This window comes from Dendroctonus ponderosae, unplaced genomic scaffold (assembly GCF_020466585.1).
Source record: "Dendroctonus ponderosae isolate FM_Combo_2020 unplaced genomic scaffold, Dpon_F_20191213v2 Dpon_F_20191213_2, whole genome shotgun sequence".
Lineage (NCBI taxonomy): Eukaryota > Metazoa > Arthropoda > Insecta > Coleoptera > Curculionidae > Dendroctonus > Dendroctonus ponderosae.
Window position 1 is genome coordinate 17,095,225 of NW_026018165.1, and position 13,166 is coordinate 17,108,390.

Here is a 13,166-nt window from a genome sequence, read left to right on the forward strand (position 1 = left end):
TTGCTCATTTTGCTTCCGAGAAACATGCAAAACGGGACGGAAAACATGAAATTTTGCAATAATCTTGCGCCACCCTTGCACAAAACGACGATCATGTTTCTTAATTTCATAAACAACAGAAGACTATATTTTTTCTACATAACCCCCCCCCCCCTTGAAAATTAGAGGAGGCTAAATCGTGTAAAGCAAAACACTGCAAACCCTTTTGCATTAAATCGCTTCATTTATGTGAGTTTTTCAGATGGATATCTTCCAACATTGAAGGATACAGGGAGAACCAAATTATGTTCGAAAAGTACGACGCTCTCGATCCTGGAAAGTTCGGCGGAGGAGGCGAGTACGTAGTGCAAGCTGGATTTGGATGGACGAATGGTGTAGCCCTGTCATTTATTGATCAGTTTTACACAAATAAATAACTGTCTATTTAAATTAAAAAATCTTTGTTCTTAATTGAAAACCATAACTTTCCGATACATAGAAAAAATTATTGAAACAAACGCCTCGCGGATGACGTTACGTAACGGAATTCTGTTATGGTGCTCTCCTTTTCGAATCCGCGCTATAACGATTTCACAGCGACATCTCTACATTGACACGGGCATAATCCGCCAAAGCTGTGCGAATTGTCAACAAAAAGACGTTCCGTTTACCGCAAAGACGTTTTTTATGAGAAAAATCCATGAAAAAACCGCGGATTCCGGGAAGAGCCTCTAAAAAGTGAAGTGATCATAGTGGTTCTGTATGAAATTATGAAGAGGCGAAATGTGGAACTGGCTAAGATGAGAAGACCCATGAAAAAGAACAAAATTACCGAGGGATTTTATGGAAGGTAGATTTCTGACAGTCTCCCTACGTGAATGTGATCCATATGATATAATAGGAAACCGGTTCGGTCACAATCTAAACGTTTTTGGCCATATGTGTTCCAAAATGGCTGTTGTTTGAGAGCCTGGGACCTTTTGGCTCCAATTTTTTCGACCCTTATTTGAGCCCCCAGTGAATTGAACCCCCCATTCATCCGCATTGTCTCTAACTGCCCTAAACCCGCAGTTAATAAACGTTAAATATATGCAGCTGTCAAAACAAATCTTATTTTTATTCCCCAATCTATAAATATACAGAAAAATCTATTTTGTTTTTAACTTACTTACATTACTTCCACGCTGAGCAATTGAATAAATGCATGACTTAATTCATATGAGATAAATATTTACATTAGATGTCGTCAACAGTCAGTGGGGCCTCAATTTCCACTTTATGCTATTTGAGTAAACACTTCTAGATAGAACATTAAGGCTTAAATCCCAATTATCTTCTCGAAAAACGTACATTATATCTATGAATTGTTTTGCGGCGGTATGCTCAGAAGTACTGGGGGTCTTGTCCATGTTTGCAAGCATTCCACCAGCCTTACAAAAATAGTAATGCTTTATGCATGATAAATTAACCGCCTGGTTCCCAATTAGTTGAATATTTCCAAATCGTACAAACTGGTTTTCCTGGTATTCAAGCAGATGGCAAAAGTACACGTATCGACCAGTTGAAGTCATAAAAATTAGATTATGTCCCTTATCTACTTGCCAACCTTCCCTAGCATCAAATCTGTTTACTAGTTATGATATCAATTAATACTTTACTTTATTGAGTATATAAAACCATTAAAACATACTTATAATAGGCGGGAATACGTATACTCTAAGTGATCTAACTCGCTTTGCCAGACTGTTGGAATTATGCTTGTAGAAGCTAGAAAATCTGCAGTTAAGTCTACTTAAGTTGTAGCTATGCATTTTTTATTGTTAACTTTAAGGAAAAGCTTTTCTTCGTAAAAAGATGTGTATTGGGAAAAGCTGCACTATAATATAAAACCTTTGTAAGCTGATAAATGACGCAATTTTTATCTAAATCTAGTCAAGATATCCTCGAAAATTCGGTTGATAATTTTTGGGCTAATTCAAATTCAAAATAACGATGTGTTATTTAAATTAAATATATTTCCTTTCTCTTGAAAATGTATAAATTTGCATCCCAAATAAGGCACAACTTGAAAGTTTTACTGTCCACTTGAGTCGACAAATGCCGAAAATTTCACTAAAATCTCCCGTATATCTCATTTTTCTGGACTAGATAACAATTGTGCTGAAAATGAGTGTTTACGAACGAATGCGCTTTCAAATTTTCACATTCAATAGAAACAGGTAAGTCTCAAAGCCCTGAAAGTTTCATTGAAATCACCCTAATTCCTGTTTTGAGCGGATTTGTTAAAGTTGTCCTAAAAATTTGCGTTTTTGTGCAAATCTACTTTCTTGGAAAATTCATAACTTTGAATCCAAACTAGGTCACACTTTGAAATTTTCGCAATTCACCGAACATAGCCGACATTCCGCCTGCCAATTTCGAAAATTTCACTGAAAGCGCCCAAATTTTCGATTTTCGCACTTGGTAAAAGTTGTCCTGTAAATAAGCGGTTTCTCACAAATGCGCTTTCTCCTTGAAACATTCATAGCGTCGAATCCAAGACAATTTACATTTCGAAATTTCCATTGACCATAGAAGACAGTTGGGCCTGAAAGCCCTCAAAATTTCCCTCGAATCACCCACATTTTTGTACTGCGCGGAATTTTTTACTGCTGACTAGTGAAAAGATCCTCTTTCATGAAAAGGTCTGCATTCAAAAACCTGCCCTATAATAAAAGTTATCAGAAGACTGCAATTTTAATCTGTGTAATAAAACGATTGATAATGTTTGGGTTCATTCAAGTTCAAAATTAAAATACGTTATGCAAATTAAAAATGTTTTCTGTTGTAAAATATAAATAGAAATTATTTTGGACTAAAGTTCCACCTTGAACCATTTATTTAGGCTACTAAAGGCCTGATTCAATGCATTTTTCTTTCAGCGCCCTTCTCTATTTGAAGTTTCTGATTTTGTGGATCTTGGTAATACTAGCGGATTTTATTTTGGAGTTCCGATTTGAATTTCTATGGCCATTCTACCTAGTGATACGTACACTGTACGACTCCTATAGGTATCAAGGCCTTCTATTTTCGGCTTTCTTCGTTGCCATTTCGCTCACATCGGACATGCTGTGTTACTTCTTCATACCAGTGCATTGGCTCTTTTTCGCTGCCAGTACTTACGTATGGGTACAGTATGTTTGGCATACAGATAAAGGTCAGTATTTATCTTTAACTAGTTGATTTTTATAGAATAACTATCAGCTCAATTTCTTATTGACCTAAAAACGAATTATCCGCCTCAATTGCAAGAACAATTTAATCGTTTTGTGCAAGACATGATCAAGAACATTTGAGATCTGGATTTGTTATCTTTTCCATGATGCAAAGATTTGTCTCACTAAAATGGCGAAGGACTTAGTGGTTTAAGACGTTAAAAATTATACTTTTTTAAAGAAATATTTGCTCTCATCCGACCAAGAAGATCAAGGCTAACATTGAGAGATAACTGATAATTTCGCATTTTACTGTTAATTATATTAATGAGCGCAAATTGGATATTAAAAACAACAAATTGCCTTAGATCGCCCCCATGCCGCTAAACTTTTCTATGATATTTTCCAGGAATTTGTACGCCGACGATAATCCTTTGGATTTTATTTGTGTACCTTGAGGCGGCCATTCGACTAAAAGATGTTAAACATCTTCCGGGACATTTGGACCTTTGTCGACCGTTCGCTGCACATTGCATAGGATATCCGGTCGTAACGTTAGGATTCGGATTCAAAACCTATGTAGGCTACAGGTAAGTACTATAGAAATACGCAATTTAAGAGAGTTAAAGGGTGTTTTAACAGTTAATTTTTTTATTGGCTAGAATGCGACAGCGTAAGCAACAACATGTGGCCAAAGAAAATGTATTTTATATGCAAATAATGCAGCAAGCATTACCAGCAGAGAGACCTCCCGATCCACCCTCGGATCAGGTTCGGCAGAGTATCGCGCCCATTGTCGCAATAGCGGCTTCAAGTGTACAAAATAATCATAAGGTTCATAACCATAGTCATAAGGTAAGTTGTTTAGCTGCTCAACGGTTTCGCGAAAATCATGCACATATTTCTGATGCAGTTTTTTTGTTTCAGGAAAAAAACGGCCACATACCTAACGGCACCATACCGAATGGTGTCAATCATGGTACGAGATCTCACAAAAAATCGGCAATCGACAAAAGCCGCGATCACACATCAGTCACAGACAGACACATTAAAGTTAGTGGAGAAGTTGCATCTCTATCCAATCTGTATTATAAAACCGAAATTAATTTTTTTTTAGATAAATCATTCACACAGTAACGGTTCAGTGGTGGATTTCCACGAAGAAACGACTGACCACGAACCAAAACAAGTCAAAAGACGGGACAGGAGAGAACAAGACAAAGAGCGCGAAGCTCACGAATACCTTCAAAGGTTAGAGACGGACACGCGGAGGTTAAAGTCCGATTTGCAGCAAAGCAGAGCTAGCGAACAAGACCTGCGATTGCAAGTGAGAGTGTACACGAAAAATCGCCTTTATGAGCACTAACAAAACTGAATTGTTTCAAGGTTGCATCGCTAACCACGTGTGAGAAAAGCACGAAAGGCGAGCTGTCGCTGCTGCAACGGCAGGTAGACGATCTACAAGAGCGCCTGCAAAATGCACAATCTGCCAAGCAGACGGACAAACAGACTATAGCCACTTTGGAGCGGCGGCTGACCGAAGAAAGACGGTTGAGAGCCAACGTGGATTCTCAACTGGCGCAAGAGCGGAAAAATCGTAAACAAGAAGAAGCCAGACTTGCACAAGTATGCAAAGATATCCTAGATTTTAGATGCTTTTAAAAACAGCGCTAACATTGCGTGTAGGTGACAGCACAGCAGTCTTCCAGAACAGAATGCACTGATCTGTGCAAGGCTCGGCGGCGAGAACTCGAGGCAGAACTGACCGAATGTCGGCAAGCGCAGCGCTGGGCAGAAGAAAGGTAATTACAATTAAATCGACTGTATACACACCGGCAAAGTTAGTGAAACTTGGATAATTCAAGAAAATTTTCTCGAAAACTATATCTGATTTAGTTAGTTCGTGAGGTATGAACCAGAAAAATTCTTGCTTACGGATTCATCTATCAAGAACGGCAATAATTCTGATTCATTCCTGAAGAGCTAAGCTAGAATTTAGCGTTAACGAGAGAATTGACATGCAGTTTTCAAACTTTTGTTCATTTATGCCTAATTTTGTCGGTGTGTGTAGTTTATCTTAGAGGCAGCATGCACGTTAATTTAAAAAAGACTATTTGTCAGGTGCAAGACACACGAGCTGGAAAAGCAGGCGATCGGCGAACAAGCAAGAGATCGCGAACTGCTTATGGCAGCATTGTCGACGGTCCAGGAGAAAAACTCCCATCTAGAAAATGCCCTGTCTGCGGAAACGCGAATTAAATTGGACCTGTTCAGCGCGTTGGGGGACGCCAAAAGACACCTCGAGATCAGCCAAAGTAAGATCTGCTTTACACGTACCTGGTCTCTATTTTTCGTTGTAAACCGCGGAAAATGCAGTTATTTTTGAGAATAGACACATGCAGTTTTCGTAATACTATGACCGATCAAGCAACGAAAGTTGTAGGTTTTTAGAATGGGTTTTTGAACGGAACCATAGTTAGATTCCTCTGAACAAAACGCGAAATGCAGTCATCAGATTGACGGTTATCAAATTGTCGATTTAGAGTCATATTTCAAGAAACGTGAAAATATTAATAGAACTTGTGTTACAGAGCAATGTAGACAGTAGACAATCTTCAATAATAGCTGAGATACCAACGATTTTCATAGAAAAATATACATTTGCAACCATGTATGTTGCAGATGGTAATAAATCTGTTTGTTTCAGATGCAAACCGAACACAAGAAAAAGAGATCGAGGCGTTAAAAGGTAAAATTGCGCAGGTACTTGCTGTTATGCCGAACGATTCATTTGAGGCGAGTCCGACGCCATCACACAACTCACCAATGTCGAGAGTTCGACTCGCTGAAAGTCCGCCGGCAGGACTTTCGAAACTGGATCCAAACGCGACGGCCTACACGCCCAAAAATTCGACTCCCAACACGCTCATTGCCTCTACGGAAGCTTAAGTTTGTCGATTTTTCTCTCTCTATCCTTTTCGTCATTATTAATGTGATTTGATTTTGTTGATTATTTATTTTCGATTGATTTGACCCAGCTTTGCAAAGGTTTGTGCTGGAATGGTGGCGCTTCTGTTCGAATAAAGCGTACCAAGTTGTTGAAAATGGGTTTATATCCCGGTTGTTTATTGTATATAAAAAAATTTAACGTGTCATTCAAATGTTCCTCTCGGGTTTTCGGAGATTTTTACCATTACTGGGTTGGTAGAAAATGGTCACAAAAAGACGATATTCTACTGCAACTGCGGGTCGCATTCTTAATATTTGTTTAAAAGAAGCCTGCAAAGTTCGAATGAAATGAGACAAAAATTCGCTTGATAGCAACGGCGAAAACCTTGTCAATGATCAGCGAGGACTTTCGTTTTGGTTAATCCACATGTTATAATGTTCCCGGTGAATTCGCTTAGTTATATTTACAAATGTTTATATTTTCGTGCGCTTTGTTTTGTGTATTTTTTAGGGCCCTGGCACTTTAACTTCCCACTAGTATTGGACAGTTTGAACACACGATGTGATTTTCGCATTAAGGCCAACATTGACTATTGCCTCATACCTGATTAGCGTAAGATATCAAATAAATTTGCTGTTGTATGTTGATGAAGGATGCTTCGCAAGTCATTACTTGGTGGGATAGTTGCGGTGTCAGGTTTCCAATGTTTATTTTTTTGTTGTTTAAAAAATCCAGCCTTCCGACTCACCAATTTATGGTTTGATTAGGAGCTGCAAAATTTCCACTTTCCAAAACGGCCAAACAATAAGACTAATCTACTGCACTTGCGGGAAGTTATCCCATTCTCTGGCTTATTGCTCTTCAGGAGACTTGCTGAGTCTTGTTAAAAAACGTGAAAATGTTTGATGCAGGTTTTTTATTCATTCCTGGTGCTACTTGGAAGTTGTACTTTATATGAAACTGCCCCGTTCTGTAACTGTTAACTTACAGACTTCAAATAGCATATCAACGTTTTTTTTGTATTACTTACATGCCCGTTTGAGTTGTTTACTTTTGTCAATTTGTTATTTTTGCGTTGTTTTTACGTCACCGATATTTAAGGCTGCTCGGTTATTTATAAAATTGAATTGTTCTGTTAAAATGTAGTTTTTACTGTTTATCTGAATTTACTTGTGATAAAACAATTTAGTTGTGAAGCTTATTTAAGGAATGAATTTTTCTTGCACTGATTTAAGTCGTAAAATCCTCGTTGTTTATACTATTTTTGCAACTGGTTGTTGGTAATATTTTATTTCACAATCGTTTACTGATTTGAGTGAATATGTTCATAGGAACTCATGTTTATAAAAGATGAAGTGTAACAATTACTTAAGAGCAACTTTAGCTTACATTTATTTCCCAGAAGACTTAATTTGACTTCAATTGCCTCTATCTGAAGGTTTTATTTTCGTTCACCTTTGCAGCAATCTGGTTGAAGTCAGCGGAAAATGTAATAATATAAGATTAGAATCGTGAACGCTATATTTATTGGTATTGATCTCTTATTGAAATTAGCTTTATATACGAATGTATTTTGTAAATATTCGGTTAATAACTTGGAGTGAGGTGTCCAAATATCGAAGCGTTCACAAGCTAACGTGAAGTTATGAGTGGAGAAGTTCGTAAGAGCAAATTTCAACTAAAAAGATACTGTTCTGGATACCCTCCATACGGAAGAAATGTCACTTAAGTTTTAGTTTTTTTAAATTATTTAGAATACAGATTTCAGTTCCTTAAGTTTTGCGTAGGTTTTCGAAATTCGTGCAGAACCTGCCAAAAGCAAACTAAATTATACTGTACTTAATATATATTTTTTTATTGTTTTTTTGAGGTTGAGCCATTTTGTTTTATTTTGAATATAAGATCATTTAAAAGTTGTTTTCCTCGCATTTTATTATGCCCGTTGTTAATGCCAATTTCGGACGCTAAATTTAAGAAAACATGGAAGAACTGTTGCATCGGAATTTGTTTGTATATTTGTTTAATGTTTAGACTATTTTATATGGAAACGGTTTTTTCATGTTTTTCTTGTTAGTTCTTGATACCAAAGACTCAGAATCAATGCTGGTAGCGGTTTGCAGGTGTAAATATTTTATCGTTTAAATATTTATCTGCCATGTTTTAAACAAACCTGCGTGTTTAGACATTGAACTTTTTATTTTTTTATGTATAAAAGACTTTTGGGTAAAAATCATTTTAAAAATAAATGATCAATCAGAATAGTTTTTTATTTGTAGACTTTGTAGACGTAAACAGTCAATTAACATTTTTGAGTGTGTTTTCTTTAGCGTCAACATTAATTTCGCAAATTGTTTTTTGTATTGAAATTAACTGAGACCAAAATCGTAAGTTTATCGTGTCATAATAACGAAAATGAATCAAATTACAACGCGAAATGAAGCCAGCAAAACTGAATTTGCCAAATCAAGCAATAAATCTGGTTGTTGACGGTAAATTCATTATATAGACGCTAAAGAGAAAAATTAGCGATTACTTGGTAAAAAGTCGCTGAATTAGAGGGGACCCACTAACCACGGGTTTACATACGAAAAATGCGTCACTCTGCCGCAAATAAGCCCATTAGTATGCTTTAGGTATTTTTCGCCGATAAAATGTAGCGTAATTTCAATGCCATTCTTATTTCATCTAGCTTAAACATCTAGAACACTGAATGCGTCAATTCATGGGCATACCGGGAAAAGAATAATTAACCCTCAGAGACCCAACTGGTAAATTGCATTAACCTGTTTTAAAAAACCTTGTCCTCGTACTTGAAGCAGATACCTTAAGAACTCTATTTTTAGTTGAAACCACAACAATACACGTGCATATATGGGAACAACTGCCGGGCTGGGGATCATAAAGTTTTGTTTAATTACAGGTATATTGTTTCAAGCTAATTGAAAATCTTTGCACTTGGTATAGTTTCTCAATGGAGCTCAAAGTCAAGAAAAGTGCAAACCGTTCAATGGGGAAATAAACAATTTGCCACGTAGGGCTAAGAAAGAACAGATAGTTGTAAAGAAAAAACGTGCAAAATCACACCTTAATCAATTGCTGATATGTGCAATGAGTAAAAATCGAAACTTTTGAGCGCACTTTAAAAGATGTAGTGGAGTTTCAGGCTTAAATGCTAAAAGGACAGCAAACTATGTGGTTGAGCGCAAAATTCGCACAAAAACGGGCCAGAATTTCCATTACGTAAAATAGCAGCATAAATGCTATCAAAGAAAAACAACCACCTTCCGACAGAAACGTCCTGGTGGAATAAATAAGACATGTAAGAATATAATAAAATACAACAATATGGGAGTAAAAGTTCTACATCTACAAGGCAACCAGGGGCAAAGCAAAATCAAACTTTTCCAAAGCCGAAAGAAGAAAATGTGTTTAGCTTTAGGTACATTTGTGGTAAATCAGAAAACTTCAGTTTCCCTTCGAAAAACTAATCCCAGTTCAAGTCAAAAGAATTATAGATTAGAGATCATTCTTACCAACTTTCTGCAAGCTGACGCCCAATTTTCTTCAAAAAGATCACGTTATACACAATGAAAATCCACTCCGCATAGAAAACTTTAATCCTGCATAGCAGGCAGAATAAACTATCGCAGTTAAGAAGCCACAATTATTCTATATTTTCTAACTAAGAACCCGATTCACACGAGACAAAGATTACGAGATCTTCGCCGATAGTCTGTAAGAAACTCAATATTCAGTCAGCTTTTCGAAAAAACTTTGCGAAATCAAAATTTTTGCCGCCTTCGGAAGGCACCAAACTACAGAACCAACATGATATAATCGTTTGCTCGATGGCCCTTTGGATGATTCATTCCGTGCGTATTCAGTTTTTTTACTGTTGACTGTTTTTGTAGAAAGTGCCTATTCGCACGACAATATTTTCAAAGACAAGTTTCACGTTTCAACTCGTCCAAAAAAGAAAACGGCCAAACATAAACAAATCGCGACGATATAAATAATATAAATAAACATAAACAAATTGCCGGCGCATTAGACGTTTTCATCCTAAATGAAATGCTAGCTATTGAAGTAGTCCTTTCGATTCGATTTTTATCAAACCATTAAATCATTGATATTTTGGTATATAGAAAACGGTGGGAATTTATTTTCGTTTTTGTCCCGAATTCGACAATGAAAAAGTTTTTGTTAAATTTTTACAAAGCTTTAAATTGGTTTTGTAATTTTTCGCGTAAAAGTCCTCCATATCGTCAGTGTTTTTAAGTGAAACTCCGCAAAATAGAGCGTTTTTGAGCAGGAAATAAAGCAAAAAAAAATCAGTCGAAACTAAAAAACCAAATTTTTTAGCCAATGCAACAATCTTCAGAGGAATGGAGTCGACGAGATTTCCAAATAATCTGTTATAAACTTTCGCTTATTCTGTTCGTTTTTTTATAAAAAATTGTTGGCGAAATTCGAAGACATTTTAACAATATTATTAATAAATCGCCTTTCAAATAAACTGGAAAAAGTCATCAACATTTTCCCAGCAACGGAACTGAGTTTCTGCGCCGGTGCGTTGGGTTGGCGCAAAAAGCCATTTGCGCAGCACTGCGCCAACTCCTAAAAATTCACTGAGTTACCCGGGCCTACTTCTTAAAACTTGACTCGATTTTTACACCTCTGAGTATTTCGCTAGATTTTTGTAAAATTTTGGTCCTTTATAGCTTCATATGTTGTATCAATAACTGAAATTTTAATGATTAGTTTAGTGCCTGCAAATTTAATTTTTGACTTAAAATATAAAATATCTCAAAAGACGGTTAGGTTTAAGTATATACCGGGTGTCTCAGAAATAAGTACTGTAAATCCCAATATAAATGGGAAAGAAGAATCCAAATGCATTTGAACGGAAAACGGTTGATCAAACGACAAAAATAAAAGTGATTTTTTCTTAAAAATTCAACAATCAATTACGACGTATTTGTATTCTTCAAAAAACCAGTAGCGTACGATTTTCTCTTCAAAAATATCCAATAGCAAAGCGGTATGCACGCCACTCGATAAAAACGGGACGGAAAGCATGGAATTTTGGCATAATCTTGCACTTAAGTGTCTGATATTCAAATTTTGTTTTCTGGGTCAAAACTACTCGAATTTCCTCACTAACGTTGTTACGACTGAATGGACTTTTCAATTTTCTATCCAACGATGCCAAAACTAATTCTATGGCTCGAATGGTTCTTGACAAACTTCGAATAAAGGCAATTTAGTTATCTTTGGAATGATGTAAAAACGAGCGTTTTTGCCCATTTTGCTTCCGAGAAACATGCAAAACGGGACGGAAAACATGAAATTTGGCAATAATCTTGCGCCACCCTTGCACAAAACGACGATCATTTTTCTAAGTTGATAAACAACAGAAGACTGTATTTTTTCTACATAACCCCCCCCCCCTGACTTTAAAGCTGGATCCGCCCCTGACTATACCATACCGGGTGATTTTGTTTTTCAAAAAATGTTCAAAATTTCCTAATTGTAGTTTGAGATCTAATATTTGAGGGTATTTGGAAACATCTATAATCGAAGCGGTTTTCCGGTGAAACACGCTGTATATCTACTTTAATATTCAAGTGTTTTCGTATCTTAAATGAGGCGTGGCTCTTGAGGCTTTCAGGAACCATCACTCTGACCCTTTGTAGATTTTAAATGTTACAATGATGCATTCGTTAAATATTGCTCTATTAGGAAAATACAGGGCGTTTACTCAGAAACGCGTTAATGCGATCTCAGTGTTCAATGCGCCACCCTGAGCATGTAAAATTATTAAGTTTTCACACTCGGTTCGAATGTTCTTGAACTATGGGACTGGTGGGCGAAAATTGTTACTGCAAATACCGTTTCGACATACAAGTACGCAATTAATCACATTTTTCTCCCAATGAGGGCGTGCAGAGTGCGAATCCCACTAGTTTCGCCTGGCTGGATTAACCAGAAAATTTCAAAAACTTTTAACAGCCTACTTTTTATTAGTGTTCCTGACCCCTAAAAATGATCCCTGATAAAAGTCCCAGTCAGGGATTTACTGTCTGCTAATGAATTCACCGCAAGTCACCTTCCTTTACGTCCAAGCATCGCAAACGACATAAAGAATCCTCAATTAACATGATTTAAATAATTTTCCACTACCTGTCCGCTTCCCAACTATAAAACAAACTGTAAACAACAAAATCTTGGTCAGTCGTACTTGATCTACCGTTGGTTGTGCAACGCGTTGTGTCTTCATTCATCATGTTAACGACGAAGTTGCTTGTTAGCGCGCTTTTCTGCTTAGCTGCTAACATTGACCTGTCCTCTGCGAAATTCAGGGTGATCCGAGAATGGAACTATGTGAACTTTACATGGCCTGATGCGGAGGTTTATCGGCAGGCCTTCGAAGGGCAACAGTACGTGCCGGAAAACAACATAATCGCCGGCTTGAAATACTTTGAAGACTTTTACTACATCACCCTACCCAGGATGAAACCGGGAGTTCCTGCTACGCTGGTACGCGTTCCTGCGGGCCTTTCCAATAACACCGCGCCGTTGCTATCGCCTTACCCATCATGGGAGATGAACCAGATCGGGGATTGCAAGAGCCTGCAGAATGTGCAGAATATCGAAATCGATCCTGCCACTGGACGAATTTGGATTATTGATGGCGGCAGAACGGAAACATTGAGCGATTCGCCAGTGGCAAAGTGCAGGCCGAAATTACTGGTTTACGACATTAAAAAGGAGAACTTCGTCCTCACCTATGTCTTTCCGGAGGATGTAGCCAGCTTTAATGGAAGCTTCTTGTATGATATTGTCTTGGATAATGCGGACCAAGGATATGCTTATATTACCGATAACAGCGGCAGAGACCCCGGTAAGAGATTCCATTTTTTCTGACTTGAGCTCGTGTCCCATGCATCCGTTTGTACGATGATACGATGGTACGAAAGTGTTTCTATTGGTTGGAGATCTGTCAATTCGTCCACGTCGTACGACGACGGACGAATTGACAG

General features: G+C 37.3%; 3 protein-coding genes and 1 long non-coding RNA gene across 7 annotated transcripts in view; 3 read left to right on the forward strand and 1 right to left on the reverse strand.

The window, feature by feature from the left end:
• Positions 1–437, forward strand: part of LOC109536727 (trehalase) — a 14,671-nt gene extending 14,234 nt beyond the window's left edge. For all 3 annotated transcript variants that reach the window (XM_019903070.2, XM_048663579.1, XM_048663580.1), the window contains exon 7: positions 242–437. In XM_019903070.2, the coding sequence (XP_019758629.1) occupies positions 242–416 (175 nt within the window). In that variant the 3' untranslated portion in view covers positions 417–437. The remainder of the gene's footprint in view (positions 1–241) is intronic.
• Positions 438–596: 159 nt separating this feature from the next.
• On the forward strand, positions 597–7,985 carry LOC109536728 (macoilin-1). Of its 2 annotated transcripts, none has more exons than XM_019903071.2 (10): positions 597–829; positions 2,901–3,175; positions 3,583–3,763; positions 3,836–4,028; positions 4,101–4,226; positions 4,291–4,500; positions 4,560–4,799; positions 4,860–4,975; positions 5,283–5,488; positions 5,881–7,985. In XM_019903071.2, exons 1-10 carry the CDS (start codon positions 750–752, stop codon positions 6,120–6,122), a joined length of 1,869 nt encoding a protein of 622 aa, XP_019758630.2. In that variant the 5' UTR covers positions 597–749; the 3' UTR covers positions 6,123–7,985. The 2 variants fall into 2 exon arrangements, with proteins under 2 accessions (XP_019758630.2, XP_019758631.2); XM_019903072.2 differs by having other exon boundaries at positions 598–829; positions 5,295–5,488.
• Positions 2,784–6,940, reverse strand: LOC125503377. The gene is made up of 2 exons (XR_007280798.1): positions 6,872–6,940; positions 2,784–3,239 (listed from the first exon to the last, which is right to left on the reverse strand). It is a non-coding gene; the product is annotated as an uncharacterized LOC125503377 (long non-coding RNA).
• Positions 7,986–12,333: 4,348 nt separating the features above from the next.
• LOC109536714 (protein yellow) overlaps positions 12,334–13,166 on the forward strand; it is a 12,142-nt gene continuing 11,309 nt past the window's right edge. Inside the window, exon 1 of the mRNA XM_019903046.2 lies at positions 12,334–13,027. Within this exon, the coding sequence (XP_019758605.1) occupies positions 12,409–13,027 (619 nt within the window). The 5' untranslated portion in view covers positions 12,334–12,408. The remainder of the gene's footprint in view (positions 13,028–13,166) is intronic.